This window comes from Rana temporaria, chromosome 10 (genome assembly GCF_905171775.1).
Source record: "Rana temporaria chromosome 10, aRanTem1.1, whole genome shotgun sequence".
NCBI lineage: Eukaryota > Metazoa > Chordata > Amphibia > Anura > Ranidae > Rana > Rana temporaria.
The window spans coordinates 118,883,694-118,896,356 of NC_053498.1; the positions used below are offsets into that span (position 1 = coordinate 118,883,694).

At 44.9% G+C, this 12,663-nt stretch overlaps 1 protein-coding gene across 3 annotated transcripts in view; it reads left to right on the plus strand.

The window, feature by feature from the left end:
* DRAXIN (dorsal inhibitory axon guidance protein) overlaps positions 1–12,320 on the plus strand; it is a 113,765-nt gene extending 101,445 nt beyond the window's left edge. For all 3 annotated transcript variants that reach the window (XM_040326081.1, XM_040326080.1, XM_040326082.1), the window contains exons 5-7: positions 2,171–2,248; positions 4,168–4,257; positions 11,700–12,320. In XM_040326081.1, coding sequence (XP_040182015.1) covers positions 2,171–2,248; positions 4,168–4,257; positions 11,700–11,812 — 281 coding nt within the window. In that variant the 3' untranslated portion in view covers positions 11,813–12,320. The remainder of the gene's footprint in view (positions 1–2,170; positions 2,249–4,167; positions 4,258–11,699) is intronic.
* The last annotated feature ends 343 nt before the right edge of the window (positions 12,321–12,663 follow it).

A 12,663-nucleotide genomic window follows, 5' to 3' on the forward strand; every position in this document is an offset into this window, starting at 1 on the left:
TATTATTTAATCAAACTAGCAAATCCTGAAAGTTAAACTCCATGATAAGCAAACATTGTCTAAAAACAACAGTTATGTGTATTCTTATTGATTCTTGGTGTAATTTGTGTAATTTGTGTATTATCCAATCATGTGTCTAAAGTTTAAAAAAATAGTTCCACATCCCTGTATATTGTTATTTAAAGAGGGGGAAAAAATAGGACTTTTGAGGCACAACACGACTAAACACGTAATTTATTTAGTCGCATCAAAAGGATTTTTTGTGTATATCCATACACTCTATCATAGAATGTTTAAATATAATACAAATATAAAAACACCAGTGCGATACAGCAATACATTATGTCAGGACAAAATTCCTTGTGGTCCGCCGCGTTTCACGGACTTGATCCACTACTTCAGGAGCAGTTAGGTTCCTTATTCGCACAATAATCTTAAAATGTATTGCCGGGATGGTAAATTGTGTATCATTTTGTCAGTTTCTGCTTAGATTATTGCGTGAATAGGCACTCTAAGGCCTCGTACACACGATAGGTTAACCAGAGGACAGCGGTCCGTTTTCATCGGTCAAAACCGATCGTGTGTGGGCCCCATAGGTTATTTAACCATCAGTTTAAAAAAAGCCAACCTGCTTTAAATTTAACCGATGGATTCCTAACCGATGGAAAAAAAAACGATCGTTAGTAGGCACGACCATCGGTTAAAAATCCACGCATGCTCAGAATCAAGTTGACACATGCTTGGAAGCATTGAACTTCATTTTTTTCAGCATGTCGTTGTGTTTTACGTCACCGCGTTCTGACACGATCGTTTTTTTAACCGATGGTGTGTAGGCGCGACGGACCATCAGTCAGCTTTATCGATTAACCGACGACAACGGTCCATCGGTCCGTTCTCATCGGATGGACTGATCGCGTGTACGATGCTTAACAGCTCTTGAAGAAGTGAATCAAGTCCATGAAACACATCGGGCCACAAGGAATTCATTTTGTTCTGACACAATATATTGCTGCGTCACACTGGTGTTTTTATATTTCTATTACATTTGAAAATTCTATGGTAGATTGTATGGATATATACAAAAATCATTTTCATGACTATTTCATTTTTTTTTGGATTATTTGACTATTTGATGTTTTTAGATAAATGTTATGCCGCAAAAGTCTAATAGGTAGATTCAGGTAGAATGGATTATCTTTAGGTCGGCGTAGCCTAGCCTGTTTAGGCTACACCGCCGTAAATTAGTTAGGCTAGTAGTGATTTTCAATCTACTTACCTGCTAATATACGGCGGCGTAGCCTAAAACGAGCGGGCGTAAAGGGCGCCTAATTCAAATTGGTTGGAGGGGGGCGTGTTGTATGGAAATGAGGCTTGACCTCACGTTTTTTGACGTTCTTTGCTGCTGCTCATGCGCCGTGCGCCCACAATTCCCAGTGCGCATTGCGGCTAAGTACGCCGTACAGGCCTATTGATTTCGACGTGGACGTAAACGACGTAACTCCCGATTCGCGGACGACTTACGCAAACGACGTAAAAAATTCGAACCTCGCGGCGGGAACGGCGGCCATACTTTAACATTGTTATTCCACCTCATAGGTGGAATAACTTTAGGCCGCCTAAGGCCTTACGGAAATGACGTAATTCGACAGCGGCGGGCTGGCGTACGTTCGGGAATCGGCGTAAAAGCTCATTTACATAATCTACGCCGGCCGCAATGGAAGCGCCACCTAGCGGCCATCCCAAAAATTGCAAGCTAAGCTAGAACGGCGCAAGCCGGCCTATCTTAGCTTTGTTTAAGCGTATCTCTGTTTGAGCATACGCTTAAACATACGGCGGCGTAGATTCGGAGTTAGGTCGGCTTATCTACTGATAAGCCGGCCTAAATCTTTCTGAATCTACCTATAATTTTTCTTTTTTCCCTCTTTATATCCAATCATGTGAATAGCAAATCCGTGTTTATTTATCTCATACGCACATGATTGGATAGTTAAAGTAAATATTTACTGTGTAAAAAAATGTAACTACTTTAGTAAGTCAGCTCCAGATCTGGCAGCCAATCACGGTTTGGGTTAAAGTAGTCAGATCAATGAAAGATGATTTTTGATTGGCTGATGCCCAGCATGCAACTGCTTGCATATACAGTATATTTAATGTATATTATATTTAACAGGTAAACAAAGAGAAAAGCTGAATGCCACTGCAGTGGTTGAGGAAGAGCCATGTGATCACCATCTAGACTGTCTCCCAGGTAAAGCGCACTCCTACATTGTTATAAGATAATGGGGTTGATTTACTAAAGGCAAATAGACTGTGCACGTTGCCTCAATTTGATAAAGCTTCAATTTGCAAAGAATAGCCAATCACATGCAAGGAAAAAAAATAAAACATTTTTGCTTGCACATGATTGGATGATGGAAGTCAGCAGAGCTCTCCCTCATTTACTAAGCTCTGGAGCAATTTCACTTGCAGAGTGCACTGTGTATTTGCCTTTAGTAAATCTACCCCAATGTCTGTCCCTCCAATGCCGTGTAGGGCCCAGATTCACAGAGAGCAGGGCGCACATTACGCCGCCATAGAGCAAACACTGTACACTACGCCAACGCAGCGCAGAGAGGCAAGCATTGCATTCAGCAAGCCAGTGCTCCCAACGCTGCGCCAGCGTGGCGTGGGTTTCGAAGGCGCACGTCGGCGTAGGTGGAAGTGGGCGTGAACCCATGCAAATGAGGCGTGACCCCATGCAAATGATGGGCCGAGCGCCAGACAGGTACGTATCACGAACTGTGCATGCGCCGTGACGTGGACGCAAGCACAGCACCCCATGCGCCTGCTCACAACCACGCCGGCAAAACTGCCTAAGCTACGCTGGATCACTGCGTACGCCGCGAACATAACGTACGCCCAGCCAGGCACACGTCCAACGCACAATGCGCCGGCTTGTGTTCCCTGGAGCAGACCTGTGCATGTCTGTTGCCGGGTTGCACCTCATTTATGGGGAATAACTTTACGTCGGACGTACAACTTACGCGCATCTCGCGTTGCATGCGCCGGGCACACGCACGTTCATGAATCGCCGTATTTCCCTCATTTGCATGTTTGAATGGCTAATCAATGGGAGCGGCACCATGCTCCCTGCCGCCTGAAATTGAGAAGCGGGGGGGCTGCCGCGAATTGAGAAGCGGGAGGGGGGCTCTTTACAAAAAAAAGAAGAAATACAGAAAAATATATATAAAAAAAGGGGGGTAGCCCTGGGGACCTCTCGGTCCTTTAATAAAAAAAAAAATATATATATATATATATATATATATATATATATATATTTTTAAAAGGGGGCTTGCCATCTGGGGCCCTGGGGACCTCTGGGCCCTTTAATAATTTTTTTTATAAAAAGAAATTACAAAAAAAGGGGGGTTGCCATCCGAGAACTCTGGGCCCTTTAATTTAATAATAAAAAGAAACCCCTGGGCTCTTTAATAAAAAAAAAAAAAAAAAAATTATAAAAAATAATTAAATAAACATTTATAAAAAAAAAAAAAAGGGTGTTGCCATCCAGGGCCCTGGGGACCTCTGGGCCCTTTAATTAAAAAAAATATATATATATAAACAAAAAAAAAAAAAAAAAACATTTAAAAAAAAAAGGGGGGGGGGTTTGCCACATGAGGCCCTGAGAACCTCTGAGCCCTTTAAGAAAAGTTATAAAAAAAAATAAAGAAAAAAAAAGAAATAAAATAATATAAAAAAAATTGGCCCTTTAATAAAAAATAAAATAAAAATATATTAAACATTTTTTTTTATTAAAAACAAATAAAAAAAGGGGGGGGGTTGCCATCCGTGGCCCTGGGGGCCTCCGGGGGCCTCTGGACCTCTAAAAAAAATAAAAAAATTGTCCCTTTAATAAAAAATAAAATAAAAATATATTAAAAAAGGGGGGGGGGGTTGCCATCTGGGGCCCTGGGGACCTCCGGGTCCCTTACAGGTGTACAGCCTGTACCCCCCTGATGGCGGCCCTGGACCCCAGTAACCATTAGGGAAATGAACAAATGTTTAAAAAAATGAAAAATTCTGCTGGTGTATGGCCAGATTTAGTCATTGCAGAGTGAACTGTCAGTGTTCCCAGTCTGTGCTGTATATACATATTGTACTGACAGCGTTTGTCACTATTATTTCCAGGATCGTGCTGTGATTTGCGGGAACACCTCTGCAAACCGCACAACCGCGGCCTCAACAACAAGTGCTACGATGACTGCATGTGCACGGAAGGTAAGCCAGGCGCTCCAGGTTCCATTTATTACCTTGGTGGTGTCCTTGCCCCGCCCACTTCTGCTGGATGCCACTGTACAGAACCAACAACATAACTGGACTAGATATAGAGAAATAATGCACTTTGTGTATAAAGAGAATTAATTAAAAATAGATGATCAAATTAACAGCAGCACTCACAATATTGTACACAGCATGACAGCAACATCCAAATAATTATAAAAAAATGTGTTGTGTTGTCCTGTGAAATACAATTGAATATATAAATCAAAAATAAAATAAAAATGACAAATAAATTTATGAGACACCAAAGTACACCAATATGCAAATTCCTTGAATTCAGTGCAACACCCAGTGCTTAGACAGATGAGGCAAAATTGTGTTGAAAGCCGAAGCAAGTGTATATGAGCCCTAAGGACTAGTTTACACTTGCTTCAAAACAAGGCTTCAAAACAAGGGGCGGGGCGTGTCCGCGGTGTCGCCGCGTCGATGATGCGGTGTCGCCACGACAATGACGCGGCGACGTGGGCGGCCTGCCTTTAAAATGCTTCCACGCATGCGTCAAAGTCATTCGACGCATGCGAGGGATGGCGGGCGGCCGGACATGTACGGTAGGTCTGTACAGACGACGCGGACCAGTTTCAGCAGACATGTTTGGTCGTGAGTACGGGGCCTTAAAGATACGACGGGGTAGATTCAGAGTTACGACGTCGTATCTACTGATACGCCGGTGACTTGTCCTCAATGTTCCCCTATGGGGGAAATTCCTCCACTGACTGCGCAGGCGCAAACTTCCCGACGGAAATCCCCGAACCTCGCCCAGCATCCAGGCTCATTCTTTAACATCCCCGTGGATTGGAGGATGTTAAAAAAAGAGCCAGGAGGCCGAGCGAGCGAAGCGAGCCGTCCGAGCGCAGCGAGGACGTGAGGCCGACTGGCCACTTTCCTCTAAGTCCACGTCGCCCTGGATGCCGGCCGCCGTTCGGGGATTTCCGTCAGCAAGTTTGCACCTGCGCAGTGCTTGAAGGAACTTTCCCGATGGCTGGAACCATCTCAGCGCATCAGTTCGCGCATGCGCTGGAACTTCCGTGATACCTGGAACCAGCACGGCAGATCACCGGCTTAACTCTTTCTGAATCTAGCTACAAGTCTGAAAAACAGGCTCGGTCCTTAAGTGGTTAAACTGGCTACCAAATGAAAATGAAAGCCCTATTTGTCCTAAAATAAAATAAAAATAAAAATCTATAATATGTTAGGGTAGGTTACGTTAAAAGGGTGCAGAACTGAAACATTCCCAATGCGAAAAAAAAAATGCTCTGAAATCCAGAGGATACAAATAAGAATACTTCTGCTGTGCTTTGTGAATGGATCTCTAATACTGAAGCAGTCTGAATAGTCGTGTTGTAGAAGTGACTTGCATCAGTTCTGTGTAGGTTTCCAATCACACGCGGCAATGCGGTCTGTTCTACACGTGTGTATTGTGTCAGGACGTGTTTCCCAATAACAGACACTGTTTCCACATAGATCATTATGGGAAAGTGTCACGAGCCAGCAGTGAATGACAGTGACCCTTATTTGTTAAAGGGGCTCACCTCTTCATCAGGAACAAAGAGAACCTCTCCTTGTTGGTGCACCATCACATGTATTGAAAAGCGCAAAATGCACCTGGAATATGCAAACTGCAGCTGGCATAGGTGTGACCCAGACCTTAGTGATATTTGTCTCCTGTCTATGGGCTGTCATGTGCCCTGATCTGCATACGGTGTACCCATCACATACAGAGGAGTGTTTTCTAAGTGCTGTGGTCGGGCATGTGACAATTACTCAAGTGTTTCTCCTCCTGGTAAATATACAGACGTGCCAGAATTGTGTCTGCCAGATCCAATCACATGAGCAGCGATGATGATGGATGAAGAATTGTAAGGGGATTTTCTTTTCTATCAATTCTTTCAATTCTTGTTCTAGTATAAAATCAACATATTGCTTTAAGGGCTTAATCACATGGGGAGGGGGGTGGTAAAAGCAGTCAGTTAGGCTAGGTTCACACTGCTGTAAATTCAAAATCGCGATTTTACCGCGATTTCGTGGCCGCGATTTTGCCACAAATTTTCTGTGATTTTGTCGCGATTTGCTGCCGCGATTTCAGGGAATGCCAGTCTATAGAGCTGAATTTGAATCGCACACGGATCAAACTCGCACAGGACCAGTGGCGGTTCGTCCATAGAGGGTGCTGGAGCGCCGCCCCCTCTGGCTCTCACCGCCACTGAGTCTAATAACATAGATTCATGCATTGCACGAATCTATGTTATTATCGCCGCTGTTCTATTCAGATGGTCGGCGCTCATGTCCGGCCATCTGAATAACGGCAGCTGGTTGGCTGTACGGAAGTGCTTTTCCGAGTACAGCCCTCGGGTTCCGGAAGCTTATACAAGGATGCGCTCCTTGGATAAGACTGACAGGCGTCTCAGCCAATCAGGTTGGCTGATTCTGGCTACCGGTAACCTGATTGGCTGAGACGCCTGTCAGTCATCGAGGGCGGTAGAAGACATCGAGGGACGTGGATGGCTGACTCCAGTAAATGTAAGTGCTGGGCGGGGGGGGGGGGGAGGGGCTTTACAGGGCACAGCGGCGACATCAATGGGCACAGTGGCGACAATAGGCACAGTGGAGACAATTAAAGGGCACAGCGGCGACAATTAAAGGGCACAGCGGTGACAATTAAAGGGCACAGTGGTGACAATTAAAGGGAACAGTGGTGCGAATTGATGGCACAGTGGCTGCGTTTGATGGCATGGCACAGTGGCTGCGTTTAATGGCATGGCACAGTGGTGCGAATTGATGGCACAGTGGCTGCGTTTGATGGCATGGCACAGTGGTGACAATTGATGGCACAGTGGCTGCGTTTGATGGCATGTCACAGTGGTGACAATTGATGGCACAGTGGCTGCGTTTGATGGCATGGCACAGTGGTGACAATTGATGGCACAGTGGCTGCATTTGATGGGCACAGTGAGGCTGCAATTATTTTTTCGTTTGCACCCCCCCAAAAATGTTGAGCACCAGCCGCCACTGCACAGGTCACTTTTTTCCTACAGCTCAGGCCCCGTACACACGAGAGGATTTATCCGCAGATACGGTCCAGCGGACCGTTTCCACGGATAAATCCTCTCAAAGATTTCCGCTGATTTCGATGGGATGGAGTGTACACACCATCGCATTGAAATCCGCGCGGAAATCCTCTGCCAATGACGCGTCGCGCCGTCGCCGCGATTATGACGCGGCAACGGGCGCGACGCTGTCATATAAGGAATTCCACGCATGCGTCAAATCATTACGACGCGTGCGGGGAATTCCTTTTGGACGAATGGATCCGGTAAGTCTGTACAGACGAGCGGATCCATCCGTTGGAATGGATTCCAGCAGATGGATTTGTTGTGCAGCACAGCAAATATCCGATCTGCTGGAATCCATCCCAGAGGAGATTTCTCCGCGGAAACAGATCCGCTGGCGTGTACACACCATAGGATCTATCCGCAGAAACCCATTTGCTGGGATTTATCTGCGGATGGATTCTATCGTGTGTACGGGGCCTCAGATTCGCACTGCACTGATGTGAATGGCACTAATGGAAAACAATGTTATTTTAATGACTTGCGAATTTGAGCGATCGCAACAGCTCAAATATTCGCAAAAGAATATCGCAGCAGTGTGAACCCAGCCTAAAGCACCAGTTTTACTGCTGTTCCCCGAGCCATCCACCTGAACACAGATATGCAGCTGCTCAGGGCTGCGCACATACTGCAGTCATGATGCTTTTCGGCTATGGCAATGGAGACACGCCCCAACCACCATGCGGCCGTGTGCAAGGCATGTGGTTGTGGCACAGTGGGTTCATATTTTGAGGGTTACAACAGATGGTGAGGATATGACATTTCACCTCCCTGACTCTCAAATGTGGCAGTAAAAAAACTGCAAGTGTGAACTATCCTTTTTAACGCAGAAGTCCCTAACCCTCAGGCTGGAGGCCGGTACCGGTCCATGGCCTGTTAGGAATCGGGCCGCACAGTACGAATTCACATGGGAGTGGAGAGCTGCCAGAGTGCCTTACCTCCCCGGCAGATGTCCATTCCTGGATGCGCAATTCAGCGCATCACGCGGGTTCCTTTTTTTGTTTTGTACAAACTTTATTTAAAGTGTACAAAATGTACACTTCATTTATTACATTGCCCTGCAATTCGACAATGCAGGAAAAAGAAAACAGTAAAACATATGTCACTGCACATTGTGTGAATTAACACTAGCAGTCTGTGATAAAATTCCACCAAACCAATCCTTGGTGCCAAAAAAGATGTTCTAATTAATTATATGTATAAATACATTGTTTTTAACAATAATTGAATTAATTATATTTTAAGTAATATGATGTGTACAAGTGTGCCTACAAAGTAAATTTTCAATAACTGTACAAAAATTTCCCAATAGGTAGGACGTTGGCACACGTCTACCTATGTATCCACAGTACCACCCTGTGATGATACAATTTATCTGCAACATGTTCCCAGTCTCCAACTATCTTCCACAGCATACCCATAGTCTCTCACTGTCTCTCTCAGCATGCCCAAAGTCTCTGACCATTTCCTGTTTTATGTCTACAGTCTCTGACCATCTCCTGCAGCACGTTTCCAATCTCTGACCAATTCCTTGAGCATGCCCATAGTCTCTAACCATCTCCTGCAACAGGTTCCCAGTCTCTAACCATCTTCCACAGCATACCCATAGTCTCTGACTGTCTCTCTCAGCATGCCCAAAGTCTCTGACCATTTCCTGTTTTATGTCTACAGTCTCTGACCATCTCCTGCAGCACGTTCCCAATTTCTGACCAATTCCTCGAGCATGCCCATAGTCTCTAACCATCTCCTGCAACAGGTTCCCAGTCTCTAACCATCTTCCACAGCATACCCATAGTCTCTGACTGTCTCTCTCAGCATGCCCAAAGTCTCTGACCATTTCCTGTTTTATGTCTACAGTCTCTGACCATCTCCTGCAGCATGTTTATAATCTCTTACCGGATGGAAACAAAAAACTGCGCTGATCAAAAACTAAACAAACAAAGGCTGCAACAGACGTGTGATACACAATATAGCAAGGAAAAAACAAATAAAGCTGCGCCACAATAATCACAGTTATAAGGAATAACCCCTATAATAAAATAGTGTAATCGAATAAATCAGTCCATAGTGAGTATTTAACAGCATGGAAGTAGTTAAAGTGGATCCTCTAATAGGCACACTCATGCAGATGTTCCTTAACAGACCACACCGCTAAAGTGACAAATAGACTTGACTGAAGTGATCCCTTCACCAGTAAGAGGGGCTGCTTACCAGAGGGTAAGCCAACTGTGCGTTTGGCTGTAACCCAGCCACGGCCTTTCATCCACAGGATCCCAGAGGAAAGCAGCTCTCAGGAACTCGCTAGATAGCACTCTCCCATATGTATAGTTAGGAAACAAGAGAAGGATGCACCATAGCGTAATTCAGTTATAAAAAAGGTTTTAATATAGTACGGTAAAAGGTACTCACAAACCTTGTAAAAACAGCATTGGTTAAAATCGAAATGAGCCGGCCAGCAAATTACAAGGAGCCCTTCCTCCTCAACGTTGTGACGCTACTGCCTGTCCTTCCCAGGCGCGTTTCGTCATCATCTGACGTTCTCAATGGGGGTAGGGCTAAGCAGTATTTCACCTATATAAATAGTGCTAAGCCTCGCTGTGATCTGCAGAGCAATAGCCGCGTGGGCGCCATCTTAACTGTGGTAAAGCAGCCCATAGTTAGCGATGTGGCGTCGCACCGCAAACTGACAACAGTATCATATTAAAAATACCTTGCATAGAAGGATGACTTACCATCTCAAGCAACCCATCCTTCAAAAATGTGTAAAAAAAATTTAATTTAAAAGAGAAATAGAAATAAAAATACAAAAAGCAGACAGCTCCTCCAGTGTCAGATGTGATATCCACGGAGGGAAAACAGTGTAAGCTTGCAATATAAGACTGGCCTGGCACAAGCCACATGAACCCCTCTCTGACCGTCCATCGCCATCTAGCGATAAACAAACAGAAAGGCACCTAAAAGACTAGAAAAACGGGGACTTGTCTTTTCTCTGTAAAAAGCAAGACACCGGGGATTTTAGTATACCTAATTAGTGACTTTGAGCACCAAAAATTACAGCATGAAATAATATTGGACCTATGGACTACTGCCACCCCGGAACGGGGAGAGAAGAGGGATTTTAGGGAAATTGCATTACTTTGTAAATAAAAAAATCTGAAAAATGCCAAATCTCTTACCATTTCGAGCATGCCCATAGTCTCTAACCATCTCCTGCAACATGTTCCCAGGCTCTAACCATCTTCCACAGCATACCCATAGTCTCTGACTGTCTCTCTCAGCATGCCCAAGTCTCTGACCATTTCCTGTTTTATGTCTACAGTCTCTGACCATCTCTTGCAGCATGTTTATAATCTCTGACCATTTCGAGCATGCCCGTAGTCTCTAACCATCTCCTGCAACATGTTCCCAGGCTCTAACCATCTTCCACAGCATACCCATAGTCTCTGACTGTCTCTCTCAGCATGCCCAAGTCTCTGACCATTTCCTGTTTTATGTCTGCATTCTCTGACCATCTCCTGTAGCATGTTTCCAGTCTCTGACCATCTCCTTGAGCATGCCTGTAGTCTCTAACCATCTCCTGCAACATGTTCCCAGTCTTTAGCCATCTCCTGCAACATGTTCCCAGTCTCTAACCATCTCCTGCAACATGTTCCCAGTCTCTAACCATCTCCTGCAACATGTTCCCAGTCTCTAACCATCTCCTTCAACATGTTCCCAGTCTCTAACCATCTCCTGCAATATGTTCCCAGTCTCTAACCATCTCCTGCAACATGTTCCCAGTCTCTAACCATCTCCTGCAATATGTTCCCAGTCTCTAACCATCTCCTGCAACATGTTCTCAGTCTCTAACCATCTCCTGCAACATGTTCCCAGTCTTTAGCCATCTCCTGCAACATGTTCCCAGTCTTTAACCATCTCCTGGAACATGTTCCCAATCTCTAACCATCTATTGCAGCATGCCCATAGTCTCTTACCATCTACTGTAGCATGTTGCCAGTCTCTTACCATCTCTTAAAGCATGCCATTAGGCTCCGATCTTCTCCTTTTGCATGTCTACAGTCTCTGACAGCTTCCATTAGATTCACTGAATACTTGAATTATGTGTGGCCCTTTGGTGATGTCAGGGGCACACTTGTGGCCCCCCATATCTAGTAAGTTGTCCCCACTTTCATAGCCAGTGAAACCTCTTTGAGAGGTTGTACATGATAGACATTTGTCTTTCCTCAGCCCAGTTAACAATGCATTACATTTCAATGTATTTCTCATGTACAGGTCTCCGGTGCTTCTCCAAGTTCCACCGCAATCAGAGAGTGACGCGGAAAAAAGGACGCTGCGTGGACCCAGAATCCATCAACAAGGACCAAGGATCGTTTATTTCTGTCTGACCGGACTGCAATGCTGCAATCTACCTACTGCCATGTAGCAGACGTCCTCCGCTGTCACTGTCCCCGACTGACAAGGACGTCTTTTTTATTTACATGATAATTGTAGATATTAGAGCTGGAGGAACAGCGGTTTGTTTACCGCTAGCTCAGAAAATGTTAATTTATTGGATGGTTTATTTTACTGAAGGACTCCAGTCTAAAGAACGTTTTTCTATAGCCACTTGTGGCAAAACATTTTAGATCTTAAAATATCATTAGAAAATTTGTCTCTGAAAATAATGGGGGAGGGGGGATATTCAAATGAGCTGAGCTTTTATCGCAGGTACCCAGAATAGTTAATTGTTTGTTCCCACTTCCTGCTTTAAAGCAAATTTTTCACAAATTTAGACATTGCAAATTTAAAATATAGAAAAATTGCATGAGCAGTGATTATGTTCAGTGAAAATGGCATGTTAATACAATGAAATCCAGATATATAGGGGTCTGTTTGCAAAAAATGTGTAATGCAATTGTCTCTGGGGTGGATTCAAGAAGCAATTGCGCCTGTGTAACCATAGGTTACACAGCGCAATTGCTTACTTGCCCCGGCGTAACGAGTGCTCCTGATTCAGGAACCTCGTTACGCCGACTGCAGCCTAAGATCTGCGCGGCATAAGGCTCTTATGCCCGCATATCTTAGGCTGCATTCTTGCGTTGGCCGCTAGGTGGCGTTCCCGTTGTGCTCAGCGTATAGTATGCAAATTGCATACTAACACCGATTCACAACGTTGCGCGAGGCCTGCGTACGCAATTTACGGCGGTTTTCGCGCAAGACTGCCCCTGCTATTAGCAGGGGCAGCCCATGTTACGTA